At 42.1% G+C, this 25,821-nt stretch overlaps 1 protein-coding gene across 2 annotated transcripts in view; it reads right to left on the bottom strand.

Moving 5' to 3' along the window:
- Nucleotides 1–25,821, bottom strand: part of OXSR1 (oxidative stress responsive kinase 1) — an 84,833-nt gene that overhangs the window by 7,347 nt on the left and 51,665 nt on the right. For both annotated transcript variants that reach the window (XM_062493552.1, XM_062493563.1), the window contains exons 5-11: nt 24,231–24,286; nt 14,995–15,104; nt 11,522–11,623; nt 8,740–8,873; nt 6,879–6,927; nt 4,225–4,290; nt 3,865–3,987 (exon numbers count right to left, since the gene is read on the bottom strand). In XM_062493552.1, the coding sequence (XP_062349536.1) occupies nt 3,865–3,987; nt 4,225–4,290; nt 6,879–6,927; nt 8,740–8,873; nt 11,522–11,623; nt 14,995–15,104; nt 24,231–24,286 (640 nt within the window). The remainder of the gene's footprint in view (nt 1–3,864; nt 3,988–4,224; nt 4,291–6,878; nt 6,928–8,739; nt 8,874–11,521; nt 11,624–14,994; nt 15,105–24,230; nt 24,287–25,821) is intronic.

Here is a 25,821-nt window from a genome sequence, read left to right as displayed (position 1 = left end):
CACCGGCGGAACAAAGGGGAAAGTGCAGGCAAAGTAAGGTGATAACACTGCACCAGCTGTTTCACATGAGCAGGGAGGAACTGCCAAGTACTCCTGGAAAGCCCTGCAATTAGGAGAGCCTGCAGCTTTGAGCTCCAACAAGACCAATTACTATGTGGAGAGAGGTGGGATGGTTTGGTCTATGCTAGGAACAAAAAACCTGTTCCATCTCCACATAATAGTTTAAACAGGTTGCTGTTTGGACAGTATAAGCTGAACAGCAGAACATTAAGGCTCATCATGCCCCTACTCATGAGTTTCTCCACTAATAGAGGCCACTACCTTAATGAGTGCAGATCAGAGCAATTTGTAACATGTGATTCAGAGACTTCTTGTGAGAAAAGGTTAATTAAGTCTTACTCTCAGAACAGCAAGTTTGAAAAAGGCCTCTGGACAGGGAGAGAAGGAACAGTTCCCTCAGCATGACTATGTGTAGGCAGTGTCAGGGAAAAAGTCACACAGGCAGAAAGGCAAAGCCTGAAATCCATCTCAGTTTGCTCAGTCTTCACTTGACAGTTAGCAGGTGGGATGAAAAACATGGCATTGCTCTGAGAGAAATAGCCCTGCTCCACATCTGCAGGCCACAGCTGCTGCAGTGTTCTTCCAAGAACAAAGCTCATATCCAAGAGTACCTGAATGCCTCAAGGAATTACATAAAAGGAACTTGTCTGAAAGATCAGTGTGCTAAGCACTGTACAGATGAGTATGGGAACACTGGCCCTGACCCTCAGCTGACAAATGACAAACAGAAATGGTGGGAGCCAGTTGAATATGAGCCAGCAACTGCCCAGGTGGCCGAGAAGGCCAATGGCACCTGGCCTGTATCAGGAATAGTGTGGCCAGCAGGACCAGGGCAGTGACTGTCCCTTGTACTCACCACTGCTGAGGCACCTCGAGTGCTGTGTTCAGTTTTGGGACCCTCACTACCAGAAGAACATTGAGGAGCAAGTCCAGAGAGGGGCAACAGAGCTGAGAATGGCTCTGGAGCCCCAGGAGCAGCTGAGAGAGGTGGGGAGGCTCAGCCTGGAGGAAAGGAGGCTCAGGGGAGACCTCAGTCTCCACAACTCCCTGAGAGGAGGATGCAGCCAGGAGGGGCTTGTCCCAGGTAAAAAGTGAAAAGAAGAAATGACTTCAAGTTGCACCAGGGGAGGCTTAGATTGGATATTAGAAAGATTTCTTTACTGAAAGGCTGCCCAGGGAAGTGGTACAGTCACCATCTCTGGAGGTGTTCAGAAAACATGCCCTTGGGAACAGGGTTTAGTGGTGAACACAGTAGGACTCAGTCCTGGAGGTCTTTTCCAACCTTAGCAATTCTGTGATATTGTAAAACACATGGACAGAAAGAAAACAGGACAAACATTAAAAAACATGTACCTAAGGCACAAATAGGATGACTTTGGGGATTAGCTCTTAGTGACTTTTAGGTTGTGTAATCAAAGATGATGTGAGTAGAGTGAAATGTGGCCACACAACTGCACAGATTTATTGGGTAACAGAAGGTGCACAATTTAAAAGCCCACAGAGCTCAACTGCTTTAATTTTAATTAAAAGTTTTAAATGCAGAGAGGAAGTTCAGAAGGTCTTTATATCACAAAGGTAATGTTGACCCAACAAGTCACCATATTCAGTGAATCGAAGAAAGATTTGCCTGCAGTCCTAGGAAGAGACTTCTAAAACACAGGTTTGCACATACTAAATTCACCCTATTTTATCTGTAAAGTGGAAACAAGGAAAAAATACCAACACTTTTCATTTATGTAGATGATTTTATGCAGGTTAATACTTCAGTATTTCAGCACATTAAGTCAATCTGCAGGGCCTCCTTTTACTTTGTGGCTGACAGCAGTAGAAAACAGGTACAGATGGAATCTCAAAATCACACAATGTTTTAGGCTGGAAAGGACCTTTAAAAATCCTCTACTCCCCCACTAAATTCACCTACTGCAATGGGCAGGAAGAAAAGGTGCCACCTAGTTAACACAAGTTTTCCTATCCAACATCTTGGTTAAAACTGCAGAGGAATTTACAGACAGGTAGAATTTATACCAGATGTTTAAAATATGACCAAAAACACTAATCCTCAATAACACCACCGTATTCATGGCAGAAGTTGGCAGTTTGGATACAAGTCTTAGGAATGCTTGAAAAGGAATCAAATTCAAGTACCCAGGCAGACAGACATGCAGTAAGGTCTGAGGTAGAAGAGTGCCCTTCCTGACATCCTAAAACAGAGGTGCCCCAGAGTGCTGGGTTACACATGGGCTGCCTCCAAAATGATAATATACATCTACAGGGAGGTAAGTGATTTAAGACTTTACTACTCCAACATCCATCCTAAAGGTTTGCTGAATGGGAGACTACAAGTGAGAGCCAAGCACAGCCCAAATGAGAGCGATCAGGACAGGCAGCAGTACAAGGAAAATATACAAAGCATCAAGAAAAAAACTGTCTTGAAAAGGAGCTTGTAAACATGTGTGTCAATCTGCTTTTTCCTGCCTAAGAGGAATGAAACAAGTAAGTACTGTTCAAAACACAGTAAACAGTGTTAAGTCATGGTACCCTGAGCTTTGAGACAAGATACAATAAGTTCCACATAATCTCTGGAACAGAATTAGGGTCTTTTACAATATTGCCCCCTAAAATTTGATCATATTCTAGCCTACAAAAGGAATTTAGAAGAATTCAGCTTAAAAAGCATCAAAGAATTTCCATAGTAGCCTCCTGGTACCGAGAGATTTTCCTTGATCATGTATAATATGAAGCTGGACACGGTAACCTCTTAAAGTAGTCATAAGAGTTGCTGTCACAAATAATGCATTTCCTGTATGAAGTGGCTTTTAAAAACCCAAGCATTTCAAAAGATGCTGAAAAGACGCAAAATCTTGCATTTAATATTTAAATGTCTATTCACAACAGTAACAGAAGCCAGACTAATGAAAGAAATGAGAGAAGTTGTAAACGGATAAATGCTTCACACCAACACTTCTTTTTTTCCCCTTTCATACTGAAAAGATTCCTCTAAAAAATCCTTCACTGTCTCACTAATTCAATTAGAGGACGATGAAAACAGAGTCCACTTCCAGCCACCTGCTGTAGTGAAAAGGGACCAGCAAACCATTATAATCAAAACCCACACAGGTGACTGCTGGGGGAAGACAACCTGAAAATTAATTGTAATCTTCCAGCTGATCATTATGCATTACTCCTTTGAATTGTTGGGGGGAAGGGGAGGGGAGTGTGCATATATTTTGGGAGAGGGGAAAGTGGTGTTTTCTTGAGGATTTTCAAGCACAAGATTAATCACTCCTGCGACTTCAGGGACACTGTGAGGTTTTCTACCAGGATTAATCGATCTCAGTACAACTGGAGGGGGGGGGGGGGGGGTGGGTAGAACCAGGCCTTGCATGTTTCAGGCATCAGTTATATGAACAGACCCTATTGATTTCAGCTCCATCCTAGAGAGGGCAGTAGGATAAAACCTCTCCTGACACTTCCAGAAGAAAGCATTTCAAGCAATCGGCACCCTTAAAGGGAATATCCTAGCTGCAGAGAATTAGTATGCTGAGCTGGAAGCAGGCTGTCTGAATTAACATTTCCAATTATGCTGAACATCCCTGAATGAGACCAGCTGTGCCCCACCACAATGACAGAAAAGATCAATGTAATTTCTTCAACCTGCAGTTTGCTTTCTTTGCTTCAGCTCCCAACTGGAGGAAGGGATTACAGCTTGCTGTGTATCAGGCTTAAAGGCCATGTGCTCTCCAAATATTTTAAACTTACCAAAACTGGAAAACAAAACAGAAACAGTGGAGTTTGAGGACCCACCCTGAGCTGTGAAATTGCTGCTCTGCCTTCCTCACTTTCTTCATCAAGCTCATCATCACTCCATTCCCAGCCACCATCTTCAGTCTTATGAAGACGCCCACTGGAGCCTGGGACTCTGCGGACCTGCTCAGCACAAGGACACAGAACTTACACCTCAAACAAACACTTTCTACAGTTGATTTTAGAAAAAAATAACACCAGAACATCTTCAGGTTGCATCACCCAACATGGTATTTGATTATTTTATTGGAATTAATAGCTCTACCTAGACAAAGCTGTACTGTAGTAATGAAAAATGTGAACACAAGCACAACAAAATAGTACAACCATAACAGCAAGAGCCCAGGGGGTTTTCAGTACCTTTTTGGATCTTTCAGTGATTGTTGGTGCTCTCTGTAACATCTTCTCTTGTAAAAACTCTTTATTCTGCAAAGAAAAAAATACCAAACATTTGCATTGCTGAAAATGTCCTTTGATGCCTTCACTGTCTTCGATAAAGTAACTGTTAAGCTGTTTCTAGCAGAAAGTGGCTTAAATGTTTCATCCCTATTCCCCCAAGATTATTAACCACTCCCCTACTTAGGGCTGCATTATGTCATGTTCCATCTAAATACCTTTTCAGTTAACAACAGCACTCTCCTTATGCAAAGTGACATGGAATTAACAACTGAGGAACAGGGTATTATTCTGGTTTATTTGGAAATATACATATTATACTGCAGTTTCTGGTACCCTGCTGAGGCATTTGGCATTCTTCCACTTGCAGATACTACACCACCTGGATCCAAACCCTTTGCTTTATCTTACTCCTAAATTTATGCCTGTCCAACTGTCAAAGGCAAACCTCAGACAGGTTGGGATGCAGGAATCCCTCTGTGCTGGAGTAAACAGAAATCAGGGCAGCAAGATTTAAAGTGGCTGAAAAAATGCACAGCATTTATGTTTAGAGAAGAAGTAAATGCAGTGATCACAGACTGAATATTGGGGAGCTGCTGTGATGCTTTATTGCATTAAATTTCCTCTTCAGCAAGCTACTCCAGGCTGGCAAATGCGGGCTCCTGAGAGTACAATTTTTCACTGCTGAGCTGTGGGGTCAAACCTGTGGCAGCAGGGGAAGCAGGGTAGTCCAGGCCTTGCACTTGGCTGGGTATTCCACACCACACCAGTGCAATTGGAAAGCTCTGCTATGCCTGCCCACGCAGAGCTCCCAGAACTCCCCCAGGATGGCTGCTTGCAGGCAGGATGGAGAGTCTCAAGACACACTCTGTCATTACTGATAAGTGGCTCTCAGCATTATCAAATCGTACTTTTACATAGCCTAGATGGTATTTAAACATATGACTCAATATAGATGTATAGAAGCCACACTCTTCAGCCCTCAAGTTCCAGCTGTCAGTTTGGCAGTAGCTGATGTGTGACAGTAATTTAACCCCAAGTGTGAACTGGCACACGTTTGCACTTCAGATGCTGGGTTAAGCACGGCCTCATTTACAATAACGTTAATTTTCTATCACCACCCATGCTAATATGTTACTCTCCAGCAGCTTAATGAAAGCACAAAGGAGATTTAACACACAATGAAGTGTAACATGAACCAGAACTCGCAGAACCAAAAGGAGAAAGGTCAGCAATATGTAAACCATCTTGTCACTCAAGGCACTAAGTGTGCATCCCAGACGCAGATGCAGACTAATCAGCTGCCTAAAATCCCACTATGAACAGTGAAACCCCAGTTAATACTGTCAAGAGCCCAGACATCAATTAAACTTGCCCTAAAGCAAAATTCTGCATTTCATCAACTGGCTCACCCTCCAAACTTCCCTGGTTCATAGAATTATCAAATCACACAAGTCCCTGAGTCAGAAGTCCCTGACCCACAAGGATAGAGTCCAACTCCTGACCCTGCACAGAACACCCCAACAATCCCACCTGAGAGTGTTGTCCAACTGCTCCTAGAGTTCTGGCAGCCTTGAGGTTGTGACCATTTCCCGAGAGCCTGTTCAGTGTCCCACCACCCTCTGAGGGAAGAGCCTTTCTTAATATCCAAACCAAATATCCCCTGACACAGCTTTGGGACATTGCCTCAGGTCCTGTCACTGGTCATCAAAGAGATCAGCACTTGTCCCTGTGCTTCTCCTCATGAAGAAGAAGTGTAATTCCCCCTGGGTTGCACCTGTTAAGACTCCTGTCAGCTTTAATAGGGCATCCAGCTCCTGTACAGATACCTGGTGTGGCCAATTCCATTTAAGCACCTTAATCTGTGAGTTGAAAACTACTCTGATTAATTGGTGATGCTATGCCAAGAATGCAGTCTCCTTTTGACAGTTTAATCTGCATTCTGCTATAGAGACCATGCACTTTGATCACGCAAAAAAAGCAAACAGAAAACATTCCCCATGCCCATGGAAAGACAAATCCTGCCCTGTGTTACTGCTGTCTGTCTCTGACAGTAAGGCCTCGCACGCTGCATATGTACTAATCTCCAGCTAGTAATTACATAATGCTCAGTGGCAGTTCACTCCAAGACTAGAATTGGGAGTTTCCCACTGTTTGGGAATATCACAGGACATTCACTTTCCATAAGGCAACACAGGATGAAGTATCTTTAGGTAGCTCTTGCACAGTGGGCCTCATTCAGCCCCTTGCACACAGACTGATTATAGAGAGTTTACTAAAATCTAAGTTACACTCGCTGCAGCAGAGACCTTTATGGTTGGACAGGCAGCCAGAATGGCACCACTACAAAGGAAGAACAAACTCAAAAGGCACTGAAAGACATTTAAATGCTCAAGAATTCCTAGATAATTTATGTTAACAACAGCATACACAGGAGATAGAGCAGGGGATTTTATTCTGCTCCTTCACAAAGACCCATTCAACTCACTCAGCTCTGCTGGCTCCAAGTGAAAGAGCCCACACTCCTACCAGTAAAGCTGTCACCCACACACTATTGTGCTTCTGAAAAGTCCTTTCCACAGCCTCTGCACAAATCAGTTTAGGAAATGCTTTCTTACCTTTGCTTTTGTGAAAAATTTGTGTCTTAGGAGTTCTGCTGCTGTTGGTCTGTCAATAAAAACAGATGTAGAAAAGACAATTATAAATGCTCCCTTTCAACCCAATGGTCTTCCAGGCTGCTGCAGCTTGTTGGCATCTCGTGGGGGCATCAGCTTCTCCTGTATAATTCCCCTAAAATTAATGTATTCCAAGTAAATTTTACACCAGCAATCTTTTAAATTACTCAGTGTATTCTGAACAAGGCCTATTCTGTTCAAAAGCAATGAATAGACTGGTGGGGAAAATTTGCTCCCATTTTGACGCTGAACTTAAGACTCTTAGATAACAGGACCACAAAAAAAAATTGCTCAAAATGGAAACCATAGAGTCATCACTGGAGTGCAGTATTCACCCTGTGCAAGCAACAATTATTTCAGAGAGACCTGATTAAATGTGTGTAATTAGTTCTATTAAACACAGGTGGGATGATCAATCTCAGTCTATAATAACATGAACAAGTACAAACTATCTTCCCCTTTAAGTCAGACTTCAGAATAAACACTGGAAAGTGAGAGCCATCCCTTGGTTAGTTTAGGAGGCATTTGCTAAAGACTCAAGCCTACAGGACAAGGTGGCAGCTTAGAGCATTTTCCACACTGCAAACAGTGCTTAAATAGTAACAGAGTTTAATCAGTGACTTGCAAATCATCACAGGGTTTATCTCATCACAGACCACTACAAAAGCCATCGACCTTAGAGCAAGGGAGCCCCTAAGATAATGAAAAAGCAATTGTACTAAATTCTCTTGCCATGCAATATGCCAACCTCCTGCTTCCACAGTCAGGACGATGCCAGTGGCTGTAAGAAGTGCTTGAGGAGAGAGAAGGGGCGTGCCACAATTCAGTGATTATGTATAATCTGATCAGCACACATCCTAACCTGCCAGGATAGGATATGCTTTAGAAAGGTGAAAAAATGTCATGCTGGGAAAAAACCCAGCTATCAACTTTTTATCAAGCACTCTACTGGATTCATTAAGCATTTCAAGTGTAATGCTTGTTAGAAAAGAGACTCATCGCACAGTGCGTGAGAAGCTTGTGTTCCTGGATCTGACACAAGAGTGAACTGAAAAATGTCTTCATTATCATTATTTTATGAAAGCACTTTTTCCTTTCCAGAATTAAATCTGCTTACTGAGGAGGAAAAAAACAACCTAAGAGGTATTAAAAAATGGCACAGCACACACACCATTCCCTTGGCAATGTTTCCTACGTCACTGAGTAGTCAAGATACTGTTCAAGGAAGGCTGAAAGTGTCATCAGGTCACTTAATCTGTATTGATGAAAACATGTTGGTAAAATTTGCCAGTGTTTTTCCTGATTTCCCATCCAAACCAAGTATTACATGTAATTAAATAAGTCAAAACTACACTGAAAGCCTTCTTTGCACTGACAATTTTTCAAAAGTTTATTTATGTAGTTTTGTAAGTAAACACATATTTTCCAACCTGCAATTTCTGATTTATCAACACAAAGCAGTTTTGACTGGGAACAAAACATGAACTGAAGTCACCTGCTGGAGGTGGCCAAGGGAGGATGGCCCTACCCAGGCAGTGGACTGGGATGCACTCTCATTAACCCAAATGGAAAATGTGTGCCCTGGCCAGGCACAGTGCCAGACACTTACCCATAAAAATAAGGACAGCCAAGAGAATTTGTTGCCACACAGCAAGATTGCTGTGGTCCTTGTGACTGAAAGATTACAAGACCAGAGAGTACAACAACTTCAAAAACTAGGGAACATAATAGTGTTTGTGAGTATGGGTTTATTTTGTTTGTTTGCTTGTTTGTTTTAATTTATTTTGGTGTGATCCATTCTTACCTTTTTTCAGGGTCTTTTTGTAGGCACGATGAAATCATCTTCCTAAATGATTTCCCATATTTCTTCAGCATCTCCTTATCTTGCACACCGGTTTCCAAAGAAGGAGGATCATTTTGTAGTGTCAGCATTAAAACCTGAAATAATTATTGCTATTGGCAATGAGATTTTCCTTGGGCTTTGTTAGAGACAGATCTTGGGGGAAATGTATTTTAGACAAGCACCTTCATCAAGCATCTGAGTCAACAAGATGCTTGATGCACCTAACAAAAACCCACAATTTAAGTTACTGCTTTCCATCCCATCTCTTGGCCCACACTGCAGTAGTCTATGTGCCAAACACAAGGCTGGAATGTGTTCTCAGGTCTGTTTTGGGGGATTAAAAGCACAAGCAGAGCAGAACTTCTACCAGTTTCCCTCCTTTGAGATGAGCAGTTGTTCAAGGCTTTTGATTCAATGTACTTCCCTAAGGTACTTCTCAGCTAGAAATCAAATTAAAGACAGAGGGGGAACATGAAAATATACACGAGTTCACTTCCATGTGACAGCAGGTGAAGACATTCCTCATATAAGCACCCATCAAACCAAACTGGTTCTTTCCCTCACATCACTTAAATATTCTGAAGGAAAGGAGAAAATTACTCATTTCCATTTCCACTTGTCACCTACATACAGATCAGTATCTATTTTTAGAAAAGGAAGCAGCACATAACACATTTAAATAGCTTTCAACAGCTATATTGCTTAGGGCAGCAAAAGCCCATCAATCTAGCTGAAATTATACAGCTCATGACAGAACTCTCTGCTTTCTTCCCCACTCCTTGAAGGGTCACTTAATGCATGAATAATTTTGCTGCCTAACAAAATTAATCCACAGTGCAATAGAATTGCATTGAATAAATAAAATAGAGAAGTCTTGCAGGCTGCATGATTGGAACCCAAACCTCACAGAACTGGGGACTCAATTCTATGTAGCATGTGACAGCACTAAGTAGGTGCTGTTGATACTAAATAGCTGATGTTCATATTCAAAGCTTCATCCTGTGCATTCAAACCACAATAAACAGAAATACAACTTGCAGAAGCTGCTGCAAAATGCTACCAATAATCACAGCCCAGAAGCAAATATCAATGAAATCAGCAGCACCTTTCCCTGAACTGCTCTTGCTCTACCACAGCCACTGATATTGTAGAAAATTTAATGGCATGTCTGAACTACTCAGCCTCTCATTAGTCCCTGCATGTAGATGATAATTCTTTAAAGTAATTCTGTTCTACAAGAGTTAAACTTGTGCAGAGTCCATCTATTTGGCATGGATGTGCCTGTTCTGAATTATGAGTAGCTGGATTTCCAAATGCCATTATAACTGTGGTGTGGGAGGGGATGCACCCAGGCCCTGAATTAGTGACATCCAGCTCCCACAGCACTTCAGCAGTTAAGACTTGAAAAACAGGAACTTACCCACAGTGTCACTGAATGATTTGGGTTGGAAGAGACCTTAAAACTCATTGAATTCCAATCCCCCTGCCATGCACAGGTACACCTTCCACTATCCCAGGTTGCTCCAACTGCCACCCAGCCTAGCCTTGAACACCTCCAGGGATGGGGCATTCACAGCTTCTCTGGGTAACATGTACCAGTGCCTCACCACTCTCACAGGAAAGAATTCCTTACTCATGTGTAATCAAAATCTCTCCTCTTTCACTTTTCAGCCTCTCCCCTTTGTCCTATGACTATCTGCCTGTGTGAAACAACACTCTCTCAATGCCAACAACACAGAGACTTGACAGCCACAGGCCTCATATCCCAGGTCACCGATCTAACCATGAGCCTCGAGGGTAGAACAGGCTCTGCACCTTCTTGTGTTTGATCCAAAGGACCACTAACATCCCAGGAGGGGAACCGAAGTGGCCTTCAAGAAGGTGGGCCAAAGGGGCTTTTGTGATTGAGACAAGGCCTCATCAGATATCACAAAGGAGATAAGGAAAAAGATCCCAAAGCTCAGTAGAAGGACAGGATGTTTCAGACCTCAGCTGATGGGTGCCAACTCTTAACTTTGAGATGTACCCTCCCCCAAAAGAGCAGCACGTTAGAAGCAGCACCATTCCTGGTTCAACAGTCAGGAAACAGAGTTAGCCAAACTTCTAAGGTGATCTAAGGTTCAAAATATCTGAAAAAGAATTTTGATGCGTCAAGGTTTAAATAAGAACATTTCTTTCATTTAAACCTTACAAAAATACTGTTGTTGCCAATACCGCAGTTTCATACTGATGCGGTACTTTGAATTGGATGAGTGATTGACAGGATTGTCAGTGTTAAACAAAATTAAACATTATTTCAGATAACTGGTAACATGAGAGGTATCAAGAGTATGTCTGAGAGGCATTAAGAAGGATTATCAGTGCAGGAGAAAGAATGGCTAGCCAAGCGTCACCGGGTGTCCGTAAGGCATTCTGGATCATTATTTATAACCCTAAAAACATCTGCTGACTTCAGAGGTTTAAAACACACAGCACTTTCCTTAAGAACAGTGAGACTCAGGATCTAAATAAAAACTGCAGTTTCAGATAATGCTGATGAAATGGCGTATTTTTAAAAGGTGACCCAAGATACATCCAAGAACATCACGATCCACAAGTGCAGGTTGAAAGGACAAACTCTTCTACACAACATGCTAAGTTGAGAGGACAAACTCTTCTGTACAACATGCAAGCCAAATTCTTGAAAACATCCACAGAACACACTGATCCCTTATCTTCCACAAATATCTGCACATCTGCTCACCTTCATCGGTGGGTATTTATGGTAAGGAGCTGCTCCCGTAGCCAGTTCAATAGCAGTGATCCCAAAGCTCCAGATGTCTGCCTTGAAATCATATCCTCTGACCTGAAAAATATTGGAGGATGTTATCACGTGCCTCTTGCAGTCCTACATTGCCATCCCTTTCACACACCCTTTCCCCATGAATTTGGAAAGACCAGCATTATAAGAGATGGAAACACTTTCTCCCTTCTCTCCCCCCCTGCTCCTCATACCTTCAAGGAGATGTTTCAGAAATCAGTCTGGTGAAAACCATGGCTGTGCTCTGTACAGCCAGGACTGCTCTGCCATAAACTCCACTGCAGAACATAAAGGGGCACTGGGCTAACCCAGGCTCTAACTTCTACGCACAGACACAGAGAGACATTACACAGTGCAATAAAACTCTCATAGTTAATAGATGGCCTGCTACCCCTTGGGACACATGCCTCACTACACTTTTAGTCAACCACTTAATCAACCTGACTGCAAATATGTTCCATCCTGGAACTTCACGACACACCAGACCAGTAAAAGCCCCTCATTCCTGCCTGCAGACTAATGTTTCCCTCCACTAATTAACAGTAGCTTCTGCACTTGACATTAAACACAGGCTTGCTCAGGAAAATTTATAGCATTTACTTCCCCTCCTGCACAGGAAAAAATATTTCATATGCCAAAGCAGTTACTTCCTCATTATCATTAGGTAATATTTTGGCACTTGCTTTCTCTGCTGCAGGAGAGAGACATTATGTACTAACTACAAGAGCAGCTCTGAAAAATCAAAGCATTTTGGTTGCTTAGGATGGTTTGTGTTTCTTCTCACTACACTACGGAAAAATGAAATTTGAATCAGAGCAGAGCTAACAGGGGTACTGTGTTCAGCTAACCTAACAAGCTTCAGAAAGACACTCCTTGTGATGCAGCCAAAAAACATTCCCTAAGCTACCTTAAAGATGATCTTGAATCTTGGCAAATGAACAAAAACCCCTCCTGCACTATTTGTCATGTAATACTAGAGTTGGAATGAAACTTGTTATAGAGACAGGAATTTATATCTTGCACTGATTTCTTCCACCCTGTAAGCACAATTTTCATGAGCCCAAAAAGTCTGAAATGTTTCTTGAAGTGCCTCAGTTTATGGATGCCACGACTTTGAACAGATTTTAAGTCAGTAAAATATGCAACAGATACCTAGTAACATGTAAAAGAGCACAGGAAAAGAAGAAATACACTGTAAGGATGTTTTTTTTTTTTGTCTTCTCACACTATTTTCAGGTTTTGAGAATAACTTCTGGGCATTTCTTAGCTCCATCTTTCAGTTAGTCTCGCAGCACACCAATACACTATACAACTCTCAATTTCCTGACAAGATTTGAACTGTTTAGTGCAAGGGTTTTTTTCATTATTTCACATAATCCTGCTTGCAAGTGAAAGCTATAAAGCTCAAAACTGTGTGCAGCAGTTCATCTTGACATCTGTCCAATACATTAGTCACCACGCTGCAGTTGGTTTATATCAACAACATTTATTTTTCTCATCAACTTTTTTTTTGCCATAAATGCATCAAGTGCCCATATATTAAAAGACAACGTTGAGTAATCAAATATTAACATTCTGAAGGAATTTAATGGTGCTGAAGTAAACCAGATGGAATTGGGTCGATAATATCCACATTTGAAAGGCCAGCCTAGAGCAAGCCCTCTGTCCCTGCTCCCTGTTGGATCCAGGGGCTCAGAGTGACACCTGCTGGAAAGCAGCAAGATCATCTAATGGACATGGAAGGATTTCACACCAGCATCCCAAGTAGTCCTTTAACACAGTATTTGCAACTGCTTAGATGTGTACAGCCTACTCCAAATTACCTCCTTTGGAAACATTTGTGGGGAATCACTCCTCACTTTGTTCCTGAAACCTTTATTTCCCATTTTTAGCTCCCTCCTCAGGGTATTTTTCCCCTTTGTCCTGAGGATCACAGCTGCAAGGAACCTAAAGCAGTACCATTAGGTCATGGCCAGGCTGCTGAGCCCTGGGCATGACACACAGGACAGAAAAGCAAGGGACAGCTCTGACCTAGCTTTGGAAACACCAAATCTCTTCATTTTAACTCAGCATTAAATAAAAAAAAAATAACCAGAAGAACATGACAGTGAAGCAGCTCAGAATCAAGCCTGCCAAGACAACCCTGGCTTGGGCAGTGTGGCTTTATTCTTCTGCCTTGACAGACCTGCATTCTGAGGAGGCTGCAGAAGTGCTGGAATGCACCAGCCCCTCGGTGCCACCATGGGGAGCCACTGAAAAGGCCAAACATTGAACAAGCCTTCATCAATAACATATTTAAGCTACTCCAAAATTATCTCCATTACTCAAAAACTTTTAGGTGTAGGAAAAAATGCATTAAAATGTCATCTAATGCACTCAGCTTTAGCTGCATTTTAAATACAGATATACATAGGGGTCTTATTCAAGATTGTCCCAAGCAGCAAAGTATTTTATTGGGAACAATAGCAAGGAGAAATGTATCATGTGGATTTATTTTAATAAAACAAATCCTTGAATATTTTTATTTTAAAAAATTTGGAAAGAAAAATGGAAACCCATTTATAGCCAGATATATTTCTGCTTAGCACACCTGTCTGAAACCCAGGCCTCTGTCAAACTGATGTTAAGGGGATGAGAAATAGTTTTTGGAACGTTCATGGCAGTGGACATCAATGCCATCAAGAGCTACTGAAAATGCCTTAGGTAAGACTGTGGTGTTTTCTGTCAATCTTGCCCAGAAATAGGCAGCAATTTTACATTAAATAAGATTTCCAGGTGTCCATCAGGAGTTACACAGCTAAAGTTTCTGTAGTTTAGTCTAGAAGAAGTGGAGGACAAAAAGTGACATTTCCCCATGGGCAAGTAGAAGTATGGCATCTTTTAGAGAGCCACAAGAGCAGAGAAGAAGGGGGAGATGCAAGCATTCCTCAGCATTGACTCACAAGCCAAGATAAGTTAAAAACCTGAATTAAGTCAAATGCATGTTATTACACTGAATTAACTCTCCACTCTGACATGTCACAACTACCTACCCCAAATTCTTATGCTTGCAGCTGCAGAAGAGCACTAAGCTGTGAATATGCATATTTACCACGTGTGAAACTATTTACATTCTACCTCGAACTCATGCAAAAGGGAGGGACAGGTTAATCTTCTTTATGCAACTAACTGAGCTGTCTCATCCTCACCTTAGGCAGGAGCCCAAGGAAAAGCAATGGGGCAAAAATCTACTGAATATTTAACATTCCCCAGTAGGAGTCTGGCTGCAATAGGCAAGTCAAGAAAATCCAGTGGTTTTAAGAAAATCCTTCAGGAAGTCAATTTATCATCTTAGTAAGAAATAAATACAGTCATTGCTGATAACAGGGAATTCGAGGTGCAGATCAGCTCAGAGGACACTGGGAAAAACAATTCACCTGTTCCATAACTTCTGGTGCCATCCAGCAAGGTGTGCCTACAAAGGTTTTCCTGACTTTATTCCTGGTAATGTCACCACCAGTGGCCAGGAACGCACTAACACCAAAGTCTGAAAAGAAAACAAAAGCAGAATTTATTAAGAACACATCCTGAGCAAACTGAAGGCCTGTCCCTTCTTTCCCCTCATATTCCCAGCCACCTATTAAGTACCAGACCATGCAGTCACGCATGAGGGGTTTCCTAATAAAGGAGGAATGATCAACAGTTAGCGAAGAGTGCTGGTACATGAACTGCCATTCAGCAGTTCACCATTCAGTTCCTGGGGACAGCAGAGCTTTCAGCCCTGGCCGGCAGAGAGGAAAATTCCACTTTCCATTACAGCCCACTGGTCACATTAGAGCCTGTCCACACTCCCCCAGCAGCCCTGCTGCTGTACAAACCTGCCCTGCCAGCCAGAGCTGGATTTACATTTGCATACACACATAACTGTACTGACCCCCAAGCAACATCCTCTAACATCCACAGCAATCAAACTGGGTGGAGAAATAGTCCCTTGAAAACATTTAAGTGTCTTAACTGAGGTATCAGCCCCTTATTCTGGATTTTTTTATTACCAGAACATGTTTTATTTGATAATCCTCCATGGCTGAAATGCTCAGTGCTTTAACAGGACCTTGGACTGGTTCCTGATGATACTGAACGTGCCACAAACCAGCCCAAGTATCCCAGGGAAGCCTCATACACAGTGATTCACACCCTGCACAGCACCACCCCACCTGAAACACCTTCCACAAAACAGGGTGCTCAAGAGTGCCCTTTGCACTCACTGGTAATTGCATTTCTTGGAATAAATCACTCTTTTACATGAAAACTATGCTGTAACTTCATGTTTTATGCAATTAAGAATGACATGGAAAACAGAATCTGTTACCAGCAGCAGCATATAGGGACAACAATGGGATAAAGTATGTTTGTTCAGAGAAGAGCATTACAAAAGATCTGACAACTAAATCATTCAAGAGAAGATGGTATGTTGGAGGAAAAAAAAATAAAATCAAGTGACAGGGAAACTCTTAACAGAGAACTGCATTTCTTCCCTATCTGCTCCAAAGTACACTGTTTATGTATTTCTAAATTACAGGCCTACAATGGGCCTATAAATCAATATATAACTCAACTGCCCATAACTTTATCCACACACACATTTTTTTTTTAAACAAAGTACAAGCAATCAAAATCGCAAATGCCAGTTTTGAGATTGATGACAGACTTGGAGAGCAAATCTCTGAAGTTCCAGGGCTATTTCACATAAAACTAGAACACTATTGATCACAACTGGTTTGAAAATTCTTGAAGTGCAGTTGACAATGCAAAATGTAAAAGCCTTTTGCCTCTGTAGCCAGAGGAGCCAGAGTTATTCCATGGCTTAAGGATGTTAAATTGAATTAACTGCAACATGAGACCCCCCTCCTTACAATTTTTAAGTCATGGTATCCATATGAGGACTGTCCCAAGTTTCTTCTGCATCACACCAGCAGTGCAATGAGTCACTTCTCATTAGAATTTCAATATTTGAGAAACACCTCAAGTTATCACTCAGAAGAGGCTGAAAGCTTCCAGCTCACTCCAGTTAGAGACTTCCAGGACAGGAACTTAGTGCTCACTGAAGCACCAGATGTGGGTAACTGCAAGGTGACATCAAAAAAGTTTCACAGAAATCACAGAGCTAAAACCAGCACTAATAAAAGCCTATCATTAGGATTCAGCCCTTCCAGATGTGTTGTCCTGTTCTTTTCCTGTTCCCAAAGGCACCTTAGCTTCCTGCTGCACTTGAAGTTTGAGCACACCTCGATGGATCACTGTCCCCATCAGTACTGCAATCTGAATCTTCTGGAAACTCACTTTTTGCAAGAGTGATTTTTGCTTTGAGATTTTCCATGTGAGTATCCACCATCTTTGCTTTTCTCACAAACTGCAGGAGCTCCCTAAGAGATTCAGAGTAAAGCTGCCTTTCACTGCTCATTACAGGAAGTCTCCCAAGATCTATTGTTCTAAACACAAGAGCAATTAGAAGTTCTTTTAAAAAAGATAATACTAACAGAAACTTGTCCGAGTGCCATCAGCATTTTATTGCGATGTGCTGTATTTGAACTTGCACATATTATCTTACCTCAAGTTTCCATGCAGTCATTTTGAGGGGAAAGGAAATGCCATTCAAAGCAATAGCATTCCAGCAGTAAAAACACAAGTCCTTCACAGAGTATTCACCACATCTCACATCAAGCATGGGTTTATAAATTCCAGATGGAAATCAGGCCCCTACATCTGCCATCTGAAGAAAGCTTAAAGGGAATTAAAGTTTATTTCATTACATGGTTGATTTATTTAATGTTTTCCCAATTAATTTCCCTCATTTTCAGTGGGCTAAAACAGGCTCAAACAGCCTGTGCTACTCCCCTGTAAAGAATGACTTTGAGACCATCTTCTCAAATGTCATCTTACTAACTTTATCCAAGCCCCAGCTACTCAGATAAGAATGTGCCTGCTCTCAGGAAGTATTTGCAAAGCAATAAAACACAACCTCAGCCACAAGTTCGGGTTCAATTCCTACTTCTGAGCAGTTGGGACCATCTATGCCTCAGTCTCTCTGCCCCCAGAAAGGTTAAAACAGAACTAGGTTACTGCAGATGAATTTAACTCTAAAAATTTGGAAAACCCATGAAATTCAGGATAGCTCTGAAGCATTTACACATTTTTACTCTCTTGGCAGCTCGTAGTTTATACTGGCTCACTACAGTGATAACTGGAAAGGACTGAATCACCAGAGGGAGGAATTGGAAACGGTCGGACCTGGCTTGCAATACCAGTAACCACCACTGCTGGGGATCCACCGACTGTCAGATATCCTAAAGGAGCCCAAAAACTGCAGACTTCTAGCAATGTGATAGCAAGTCTCCAGGGCGTCTAGATGAAAGTAGTGGGATTTTTTTTCCATTCTTCTGAAGCAATGTAGAAAAGATTCACCTATTGGAGCTGTTTCAGTTATGTAAACCCAAAGATTGCTAAAAAAAAGCCCCAAACAAACAAAAAAAACCCCACCACACACCATAAAGATGTATATCTGCAGATTCTCATATCACAGCAAAATCCAGGCTGGGAATGTCAATTCTGCTGATGCAGGCTCTGCACAAAATATGGCAAATTTTGTCTCTTCCAGCAGAAACATAGGTTGCAAACCATATACCCTACAGGACACTCTACAGCGGCACTGAAACTGCAAAGTAGTGTTTGAAATAGCATGCCATGAGGGAAAAATTCCTGGTACTGAGGTATCCAAATTGCCAAACTTAAAAACTACTCTGGCCACCCAGGAAATGTAGAAGCTGAAAACGAAGACCTGGTACAAACAACTCAGCAACACAAGAATGCTGTGGCTGGGCCACACCACAACAGGTACCACCACAGGTGTGTCTCCCAGCAAGATACATTCCTACCATATTCTAGGTTGCTTTATCCAAATCTAGAAGTCAGCTGTTAAAAATAATCTCTCCTTGGCTGTCTCATATTGTAACACTACCTTATTCCTAAACAGGCCCAGTACCTGCTACTGGATGTAGCTACCTACAAAGGTACATAGAAGGGAAAAAAAAAGGAAGAATGTGCACCAAGAGCCTAGACCAAAACCTGCTTAGATCAGAAGGGCTCCTACAAAGTTTGGTGTGCTTGAATCAGACCTTAAAGCAGTTTTCAAATTCAACAGGGGCAGAAAAACAGTAGTAATTCCATCTTAACTTCAAAATCACTGAGTTGTCTTTAAACAAAAACCATTCCAGATGACAGCACTAAGTGGTTTTTTTTTCCACTGGTCACCTTCCTTCTTGTTCAGTTGTGGGCCATCAGAAAATATCTGCAGCTGTACTTAGTGCTTTCCTGTAAACCTTAAAGCTTTTAGAGCACTGAAGATGAACGAACCTGGCAGCAAGGAGAGGAAGGCAGTGATAAATAGCAATTTTGTGCTGAGAACGCAGCAGGTGGTAGGACACCAGATAAAAGGAAGATTAGTGGAGAATAAGAATCAAAGGCTTCTTTCCTTTTAAAGTCGAGATGGATGCACAGTGGTATGGGATCTATAAATGCACAGTTGTCATCCTACTCCACAAAGTAACTTCAGGATGACAAAGCCCAGGCTGGGTGATGCCACCCACCGCCCTCAGAGACGTTCACAAGTGGTTTCAACAATCAAACAGTGCAACATCTCTTCAGGAAACACAGATAGTACAAGTGACAAAGAAAGTTATTTCACAACGTGCTGCTGCAGAAAAGGCCCTAAAAGCCTCCAAGAGGCATAGAGCAAAATACTTTTGGCCCATTTATTTGAAAGGGAGAAGAGGCTCCAAGGTGTTCATGATATAACACAGGCTCCTTGAGCGAGCCCTACAATCAACACTCCCCTCTCAAGTTCGATTTGTGCCTTGCCCCTTGTTCAGGCAATTTAATCTCCCAAAGTTAGAGTTTCCTAAGGGAAAACGGGGAATGACACTGCCTGCATCATAGCTCAATATTTATGTAGAGCGCTATTTTAGTGCGATGAATTAAGAGCAGTCAGGAACACAGCGAACCGGTGACAAGCTGGCATGGATTTGTGGAAAGTTACACAAATTCAGTTACACAAGTTTGGCCCGGCCTTAACTATCCCTGTTTTATAAATAGATAAAGAGAGAGGGGTTAGGCAATTTGCCCAGGATCAATTAGCAAGTCCTGAACGACTTAGTGAAGTCTCTATCTACTCCAACTGCTTGGCAACACGGCCTGCCCAGGCCATGGCTGACACTGCAGTCACCTCTCAGGAGTGTGCATTGAGAATTCTCTGGTTTTAAATCCCAAAGAGATCAAGTTATTGTCACCATAACCAAAAAACCCACATGTGGAGGGATGTGTGCCTCTCAGCCATCAGCAGACATTTGCATCATCACATTCAATCTCAGAGAGGTGGGTGACAGCATTATTTAATATCCCAGCGGATAAAATCAGAGAAAAAACAAATTTAGTCTGTATTCAGCATCAGTAGGATGTTCACATCATGCCATGGCTGGAGAGTGGCTGATAGTGAGCAAGTCTCATGCACTCTGGGAGAGCTTCTCCTCAACCCCTCCCATCCCTTCCCAAGATATTCACCTCATTTCACAGTAATTTATAGGTCCTGCATAATTAAGTAAGTTGACAAATGCAAAGCCTTGCTTACTGTAAGAAGCCATCTCCTGGTTTATGCATCAATACTGGTGCCAATGGTTTTATGTTGACAGAGTGTTTTTATCCGTGTACTTTTAGACTCCAGGGAGATGATAAATGCCAGGGCAAAGAGGCCTTATGCTCTGATTAAAAGAAATGAAGTAATTGCCATGGAGAGGCTGGAACACAAAAGAACACAGCTATCTCCATTTAGATTGCAACCACTGTCAGCACAGCCCAGAACAATGGTATCAGGGAAAGAGTCCTACTCTCTCCACAAGACAGATGAATCCACTGTGAAGGAGAACACTTCAAACTGAGAAATCGACACCCTGAATTGTAACAGGCTCCAGAAACCTGGTGCCAAGCCACAAGCCCAAGTCAGTGCCCTTGGGGGAAAAAAAAGAGAAGTGTTCCGATAGAAGCAAACTGCCTCACTTTAGGTCTCACTGGTCGGCTGGATCTGTTTAAGGCAATTTTCTCCTTGGTTCAGTGGATGCACTTCTTGAAAGCCAAAGGAGCGACACAGTTAAAAATAGAGCCATATGTAAAAATAAGACTTGGGGAGGAGTTTCAAGCTGGGAATTTGTGCGAGCCATTAGAGGAATTTTTAGAATTCCCACTTCCAGCAGATGTCCTAGAGCTCATAGATCTCTCCATCTCCTTACCTGGAGCCACCTTCAACTCACAGTGCTCCCACAGTGGCTTTCCCCATATGCACAAACCCATATGCTTTCCCCATATGCACCAATTCAGGGTTACAAACAGAACATGAGAAATGTCTGACACACCATCAAGTTGCTTTTTCTGTTCAGCCTTAACAGAACTGCACAGCCCAAAATTCACAAAAGAGGCTTTAATTTTCAATGGTTAGAACAGTGTAATACTGCAGCAAAATTACTGCCATGAATCCCATACAGTGAAGGTTTCAAGCAATTAAATTCACATTGTGGAGGTACAGTCATTCAGTGAGGTTTCTACCACTCAACCTCACATGCACCTTTGCTTTTTCCTCCTCAAAGGACTTCCAGATTGAGATGTACATTCCTCATTCACATTTGAGAATTACGTTTCATCTGGGACAAGGAACAGGAATTGTGTCAAGCAGTAGGAAATACACAGGAACACAAGGTCACAAAAGCCAAAGATTGAATAAAACCTTCTTAACTGTTCACAGGCAGTTTGGATAGAGGAGTGGCAGAAAGGAAGGAGTCATTATAAAAGAATGGAATTCTTTCTTCCCTGCTACATGATTTAAATTTTTCATGTATACCAAATCAGCCCCTTGCAGGGAGGTGCCCCATTCACTCCAACCCTCAGGCTACATTCCACAGCTGATCAATCTTTTGTTTTTTATCTCCTGGCGTAACTTTCCAGCGAAACTTAAGATCGTTTGTTTCATGGGAACGAAGTGATGTCATCCAGCTCATAACTGAAGCAATCGACAATCAACATAATTATTCATAATATGCATCAATATTATTGTCACAGGCAAGTGCTTTGATCTCCCTGAAACAAATCTCATTTTGTTGGGATTGGTTTGCTTCCAGCATTTTTTCCTCCTCAAAAAATTCCCCACAAATTCTGCTACTTCATCCTGGGTCAGGAGGCAAGGAAGCTTAAGTGTCAGAAATTCCCACAGAAACAAAAATCTCATGTTATGACCAGGTCAGGCTCTTCTCTATTATTCATTCATTTATTTTCATTTCTTTCAAGTCATCAGCTGCCTCCACGGAAACAAAAGTGCTTCCTGCCACTGCACTGAACCCTCTGACCTTGGTTTAGTGGCCCTGCTGTGGCTGATGAAAGGTGGCAGGGTTGGTCCTTCTGCATGTTCTAAGAAAGAATTTGTAAAGAGGGAACTTTGTACATATCACAGTGCTGCTTTCGCAGGATATGCAGAGAGATTAATTTCATCACTGAAGTGTTGCACATAAAAACCAAGAGTAGTTCAGTCTAGGGAACATGTACAATCACAGACAAAATGAATCCTCTGAAATGCACAGAGCTAAGACCAGTCAAACTTAAATCTATTTATCAACTAAAAACTACTCAGCAGAAAAAAATATGCTAACAGGTACCTACTGCCAGTGAGCCTTAACACAAAACCAAGCCCTGACAGCCTTGTGGAAGAGAAACACAAGCAGCTCTCTCTAGGCTGGCAGAAACACTCAGAGTTGCAGGTTTTTTGCAGCCTCTCCCAAAACAGCATCAAAAGCTCTGTGCAATTACAAATCCAACCTGTTATATCTTGGTGCCATTATGGAAAAAACTGTAGGATTTCACTGTATAAAGTTTGCTCCTTTGAGCATTTTAGAAGCCAGTTACTACATTTGATCAGCAGCTACATAACCAAATTACTTACACCTCATTAGAAATATAGCAGCAGATTTTAAGGGCATCAGGAGACTTAAAACAGAAAACAAAGATACTTCAAGTTATAAACAGAAATAGGTGTTATGCCCTGTAAAAGGGCTTATTGTCCTTTGCAGAGAAGAGAGCTACCTATAAAAAACTGCATTGCAACATGTTCCACTTCTTGGTGGAAAATCAAATGCATCTTTCATTCCAAGATGCAAAGCCAGGCATAGATATTCCAAAGGAATAAACAATGTTACAGGCACTTCTCCCTCAGACAACAGTCACTGCCTAAACTCCCAGTACACCAGCCTGACCCACCGCTGTGACTCTAGACAGGGAACTAAAGAAGAGACCTTGTCACACACAGATATGGTTCTTCCCAATTATATATTGGATTGAACATGTTATACATGTACAGGGATGTTTGCCAAGCTGGCAGGACGGCACACGAGCTCTGCTCCCCAGCTACAGTGGCACTAGGACTGGAAAGGCACTACAAGATCCATGGGAAGAACACAGTACTGAGGGAAAGGAGAACTGGAGAAAAATTGCACTCAGGATAGGAAAACAGCACGCTGGGAAGAGAAGGAAAAACAAATATCACAGGTTTTAAATGTACTCTCCAAAAATCTTGACTTACTTAATAGTCTGCAATAATAATAATAATAATAATAATAACAAAAAACACAGAACAGTTTGGGTTGGGACCTTAAATGGTCATCTTGTCCAACCCCCCTGCAATGGGCAGGGACACCTTCAACCAGGAACAGGCTGCTCAGAGCCCCATTCAACCTTGAATGCTTTCAGGGATGGGGCATAATTCTTGATTTCTGGAAAGAAGAGCAAAGTCTGTAGGAACACACATGAAATAAAATACCATAAGAGGATCAGGAGGCAAAACACTCCACACAACACCCCTTTCCACATGGTCAACCCCAATACAGGACTGTTTCCAGCACAGCTGTGCTGCTGCAGCTCATGTCAGCAATGACTGCAGCAGGCATCTCCGGGCACATCTGTACTAGCTAAAGCAACTGTCTTAACAGCTTTTCCTTGCATGACTGCTTCCAAGACTTCCAGTTCGGGCTGGGCCAGGCCAGCCACTTAAACACCCTCTCTTGCCATTCAGCTCAACTGAAGCAGAGCAGGGAGCATCCACAGGAGCAGTTTGACCAGCTGATCTTTCCTTAAATGACTTTTACCATCAGATATGCCCATTTCCTTCTGATGGATCTGTCCACCCTTCACCAGAGACTTGAGCAGAACCACCTCCCATGTCAATGATAAATTGGCGAGATCCGTGCATTCCACTTCCAAGCCTATAAACTTGCTGATGTAAAAGTCTGACTAGCTTGTGCCAAGAACTTTATCTGATCTGTTGATTCTGAGAACTTCACAATCAAATTATTTATACCTGCTGATTGTCATTATTCCAAGGAATAGTATTTTAAGATAACAAGACACAATAAACTCTGGGTTGGCTTTTCATCTTGGTTTGTTTTCAGTTGAGGTTTTTTGTTTGTTTTGTGAACTGTGGGGCTTTTTGAAGCTAACATTTTTATGCAGGTTTCTCCTTGATCATTAAACTATTTCTTTGAATATGCAGTTATGCCTAAAGTTTACTCAAAGCTACCAGGAAAGTTACCTGCAATTTGCACTGAGCCATCTTCTCCTAGAAGAATATTTCCTGCTTTCACATCCCTGCAGAAAAGATAAAGAAACAATAAGTGGAAGTCATTAAATCTTTACTTCAACCAACAAAAATACATTAAAAGATTACTGTTTCTTATATTAGTATTTTGTGCCTCAAATAATGCAGAAATAGGGACTTAACTGTAACTTCAGTAGACAGGCACTAAGTAATATTTGTACAGTTTATATTTTGGGTAGTACACACAGAGGAGAAAAATTAACACTTGGTAGAAGGTACCCTTAAAAATGCAAGGAAAGTGGTTTAGTAGTCTTAGAGTTAGCTAAAAAGGTGAAAAGTGAACCAAGCAATGGTCAGATGCTCCTGTATCCCTTTAGGGGGAGAGATACAAGAGACACTGAGCTGATCTGGTTCTCCCCCAACCACACATCTCACTGTTCTCCAGCCCTGGAGAAGTTCCCATGCTTCCTCAGAAAACCAGTTTAGCCCCATACACTGGTCAAAACCCAGAGAGCAGAAAAACATTTGCTCCTGGCTTAATGAGCCTAGTCAGTGAAAGAAAGCCTCCCTGTAATTTTTTTTTCTTTAATGAATAAAGACCCAAGAACATCCAGCATGTGCTATGAATGTTTTGTACTATCCTCTTTCTAGCCAAAAGCTCTGGTTTTCAGGTTAATAGCAACACTTCTCCATCCTTGAGGGGAACACTATTTTCACTGCTAACATTTTGAAGTTTTCCAGTCTATTTTCACAGGCTGCTCCACATGCCAAGCTAAGAGAAGTATTTCATAACTGACACCCCGTCCATCAGCACAGCTTCTAAGCTTGCACTGCCCAGGAACACACGTGGAACAGGAGCAAAAAGAGGAAAACAACCCCAAAACAAGATTTTCCCTCCATTGCTTTTGGCAAATACTCCAAATCCTTTCACACACAGAAAGTCCAAAGCTATTTTTTCCTCTCCTCCCTAGTGCATCATGAGAACAGAACTGGTGTGATGGCCTGGCCAAAAAGCCCCAGTCAAGCCCTGGAAATCTCCTCCTTCCTGGCTTTGCTGTTCTGAAGAGGTGGCTGGGCCACTGCCAGTTCCAGGCCAGGATAATTTTAAACACATCCTTTCCAGCACTAGCGTTTGTCAGACCCTTCCCAACAGCCAGTCTAGGACAGCGGCATGGCACGGCTTTTCACCAGCACACAGAACAAAAGCTGCCCATAAGGCGGTCTCACAGAAGAGGAAGATGAACAAGCTAACTGCAGCCAGCAGCACCTTTAGCCTTCAAACTGGTATTTCAAGTCATGCCAAATGCACACCTCTTGCTAGCAGGGCCCATCCTGGAGCCTAACCCCAATTTGAAGCATGGCTGTGAGAGCAAGTACAGAAAAAAAAAATCTTATTTGCTTTAATAATGAAGATGCATCACATAACTTCAGAGTTTCATACAGATCTGATAGCCTCAAGAAGCTGACTTTCCTTTCCAGAAGCATGGCTTTTGTTTTCTTCCTGCAACCAGCACCTGGTCGCCATTGCAGACAACACAGCATCAGAGAAGGCACTTAAATACCTGAAGGGATTAAATGCAGAATC

Source organism: Cinclus cinclus, chromosome 1, assembly GCF_963662255.1.
Source record: "Cinclus cinclus chromosome 1, bCinCin1.1, whole genome shotgun sequence".
Classification (NCBI taxonomy): Eukaryota; Metazoa; Chordata; class Aves; order Passeriformes; family Cinclidae; genus Cinclus; species Cinclus cinclus.
Note: the sequence above shows the minus strand (reverse complement) of the source record. Positions and strands in the feature narration are given on the sequence as shown.